Raw genomic sequence first — 4,259 nt, 5'->3', positions numbered from 1 at the left:
TCATTAATGATGATACCCAATGTGAAGATTACTTAGTGGGTGAGTAATAAATTCGTTATTTTAATATAAAATTCAATAATTATTTGTAAATCTTTGTATTTGAACTAATTTAAATTTTATACAGATGTCATCGGTGAGGTTGTCAATATTGGGGAATTCGGCTGTAATTTCAGGAAATTGCAACAAAAAGATGAAATCAATATGTCGGAGAATCATCATAAACATGTGGACGTAAGGCAAAGTGATAATATCCGTGTGTTGTTTAAGTATTGCACTCGATTTGGTTCAGACAAAAAGAAAAACATTTCTTATCATGATCACTCAGAATCAGATTGCACAGTCTTTGAAGAATCTGATGATGACAATGATGTTGGAGATGATAATTATATACAAGAAGGAAATGATGAGGAAGATGATGTTTGTTATGATACAATGGATGAAGAAGAGGATGATACTGAAGAAGAAACTGATGTTGATGGCGAGTACCAGCCAGATATTAGTGATAGTGTAACATCCATGTTCCGGGAATAGAGTTTGGGTTATATTGAGTAAACCAAAAGAGTGGATTTTAATTAATTTTGGTTTAATTAAATCCTGGTTTAATCTAATTAAACCAAAAAGCCCTAATCTCTTTCTCAACTCACGCCTCCTCTCATGCTTTTGTGTTTTAGTCGACATTTTCATCTGAGAGAAGGAGAGAAAGACAGTTAAATGTTGGTTATTTGGTGCAAAGGAGAAAGAGAAGGAGAACAAGCTTTTTCCTTAGTGTTAAGAGAGAAACAAAACTGTTAGGGCTTGGGAGAAGGAGGATTCGACTGGTCAAATCGTTTTGAAAGGTACTGATTTTTGGTATGGTTGTAGCTAAGAGATTTTCGTACACTCGCCTTTTTACAGAAGTGAATTTGGGTTAATATTCTAGGAGATATTGGCAGTTTCATGGGGCATTTCTTCTCATTCACGGATTGAGACCAGCGGGTGTTACGGGATCGATTGTGGTTTCATCTGAGATCCGATCGTGCTGAAATTTTGGGTGAAGCTTCTAGACGTATAGACCTTGCTTTTCACCGTAGGGATTAGAAAGTTAACGGTTCGTTTTTATTTCGTGGTTTCACTTGTGAGGTTGTTTTTTTCTGTTTTTTCTAGCAGTTTGTTTTCAATATTTGTTTGTTGTTGTGATTGGTTGTAGGAACAAGTTTGGTTGTTCTTGGATATTGGAAAGCCTCTCATTTGGTTGTATTTAGTTTTGTGAATCACTTGTTAAGGTAAGTGCAGGACCATGGCTTATCTAAGCTGGAGATTTCTCTAATCTGCTTGTTTATGTGTTGTTTGGCTTGTTGATTGTTGATTGTTGATTGATGATTGTTGGTTGATGGTTAGAGATGTCTTGCTTGTGTGTATAGCCCAGTAGATGGGAGGATTGCCTTACTGAGTGTTTATAAAATACTCATGCATTGCAATATGTGTTTGTGGTGCAGGTAAAGGCAAAGTGTGACCGTGGAATCAAGGCAATGAAGAGGAGGATGTTCTAGTGGTTCGCTTGGTTATCTAGCTTCTGTTAGGAAGCTGGCCCTGCAGGGCATCGATCCTAACCCATCACTGTGGATTTGGATGAATAGTTCCATTTGCCCAGTGAAGGGTTAGGATCGATGCCCTGCAGGGCCAGCTTCGGGCCTATGGGGGCAAGCTAGCGGTGGGCTAGTGGGGTCAACGGGACGGGTTGTCACAGATAGCGATGATCATAATGAGGATAAATATGTCCAAGATTTGAAGGAGGATGAAGAGGACGATGAGATGCAAAGTACTGAAGAAATTCTTGAAATAAATAATAGAGCAGAGAATTACTCGATTAACCACAAAATATCTTTTGATCTTCGTGATTTCAGGTGAATTATAATACTCATATATATATATATATATATATATATTATACATAATTATAATTTTGAAGTATATTGAAACATAAAGTTTAATTTCTTGAAATTTTAGTGGAACCCTAATAAGGTGTGAATTATTCGAAACATCGGCTGCAAAATTCTACGATACTTTAAAATCTTTCCGTGGTGATCGCTTGGTTTGTGTTATTCGATGGGCTCTAATTGAAGTTTTCCAAGGTATACATAACTTTGATAATAGTTCCTGCTCAGTTTTGATGATCAGGTATTAAAAGAATTGTTTCTCTTATAACTTTGCAGGAAAAAGAAGTATATCTTCTAGAGTTTGTACGCAAATAAAACTCAATTTGCAAGTTCCTGAGGTGGCGAAGATGATGGAATCGTAAGATTATCCTATCTGTTTATGCTATATATTAGATGAAAACATTATAGAATTCTGTTTATAATCTTCTTTTCATGTTTAAACTAACTGATTTATAGGAGACTTTGTCAAAAAAAAAAAAAAAAAAGATTTATAGGAGACCAAGGAAGAGGACTCGCAAATAGAAGACTCACTTCCTCAATTTTTTTGGCTTATTAGGGATTTTAGAGGGTTTTAACTATTTTATATTTTAATAATATATGGATTATAATTTTCCTTTTTAACGTAAATCAAAGTTTAAATTTATTTACAGAAATCATTTTGTGGTTAATTTAACCAAAAGATTGTTCTTTTAACAATATTTTGATACAAATAACTACATATAAAGTACTTACAAAAAAATTGAAAAGACAGAGACTTTTAAGTTTCCAATAAAGTTTCAACAAAAATCGTAACAAAGATACAATAGTCCAATACATGGTAATAAAAAGATATCACCATGCAAGTTGAAAAATACAAAGTTAGACCTTCAATTTGAAATTTAAAGTTTCAACCGTCCAATTAAAATTTTTAAATATAGTCTTTTGAAAAAACAAAAAACATTTTTCATTCTTATCAAACAGAGACTCGTGCAGCTTTCCCTGTGTAGACCACGGGTTTTAATACAATCCACACAAATTTATAACTTTGATTGTTATAATCCTTATCTTCTGTTGTCTATGAATATTTAAACAACAACAAATTGTAACTTCTCTCTGAAACTTTTTCTTGCTTCTAAATACACGCAAAAAAAGAGGGCAATCGGGATGGTGCTGTACTTGAAAGATCTGAATCCTACTTTACATAACCCGAAAGTTGCTGTGAAAATACTTCAAGAATGGCCACCTCATTTTATTCAAGGACAGCCTTATTATCAAAGTTTGATTTTGGTAGACGAAAGGGTAATTATTCTTCCTCAACCAATTTTGCCGTTATTTTTTTCAAATATCAAATGAGATATACAACAAAAATAAATCAATGAAATGCTATATTATGTTTATATTATAGGGAAATAGGATTGATGCCAAGATAGATGCGGGACTTTATGTAGACTGTTACTATGGAAAGATCAATGAAGGAGACTGGTACGAGATTTCTGGATTTTTAGTGATTGAAGGTCAACAATCATTCCGAAACTCAAACCATCCGTTTGAGATCCTGATCCAGGATAAAACAAAAATGATTCCAATAAATCCTCGAAGTACTGACAATTTTATTCTTATGTATGATGCATTAAAAATGCATAATTCGACGCCTGACGAGAAGAACTGTTGTGTAGGTAAGTTATTATACTCAAGTCATCTAAATAAATCCATCCTTATTTATTCTATATTTTTTTTTTCATTGGAATTATCTTTTATGTTAGATGTCTTAGGAATGGTGGTACATGTAAACGAGCCGCAGATAATTGATTTCCTTGATCATCAAAATGGCTACATTTCATAGAATGAAGTTGTGACATTCACTATCCTTGAACACAAGTAAGAGATTTTCCTAAACTTTCTATAACATTAAAAATACATACAATTATTATTTTAAACAGTTCTTGATTAAATTATACACAATCAAATTTTTTCTGAAAGTGGCCAAGAGATTGAATGTGTTGCTGTTGGTTCGGTTTGTAATGCATTTCTTGAGAAGCGGAAAAAATTGTTTCTTCCCCTACCTATGCTAATCAACCAATAATGTGTACTATTCTGTTTTGGAGGATCTCTGTTTACGAAGGTACTGTTCAATATTTAGTCTCATATACCACTCAAAAATATCATTTTTACTTAAATTCTACTTTGCTAGGTATGCAATGTCCGATGTCTCAGTTACGATGCTCAAAGGTCATTCTTGAAGATGAAGTGGCTAGAATTAATACTAGCGATATGCTGTAATTTCATTAGTTTAATAAATTGAAAAATAGTATAAACAAAATTATGTGGGAAGTTTAATCCTGAATTATTCAATTTTTACAGACG

General features: G+C 33.2%; 1 protein-coding gene across 1 annotated transcript; it reads left to right on the top strand.

Annotated features, from left to right (window-relative positions):
- LOC104750696 lies at window positions 1,702–2,317 on the top strand. Its single transcript, XM_010472538.2, has 3 exons — window positions 1,702–1,883; window positions 1,987–2,111; window positions 2,193–2,317. The coding sequence occupies exons 1-3, from the start codon at window positions 1,792–1,794 to the stop codon at window positions 2,276–2,278; spliced, it is 303 nt and encodes a 100-aa protein (XP_010470840.1). The 5' UTR covers window positions 1,702–1,791; the 3' UTR covers window positions 2,279–2,317.

Source organism: Camelina sativa, chromosome 2 (assembly GCF_000633955.1).
Source record: "Camelina sativa cultivar DH55 chromosome 2, Cs, whole genome shotgun sequence".
NCBI classification, from domain to species: Eukaryota; Viridiplantae; Streptophyta; class Magnoliopsida; order Brassicales; family Brassicaceae; genus Camelina; species Camelina sativa.
This window is presented reverse-complemented; position numbering and strand designations above follow the sequence as displayed.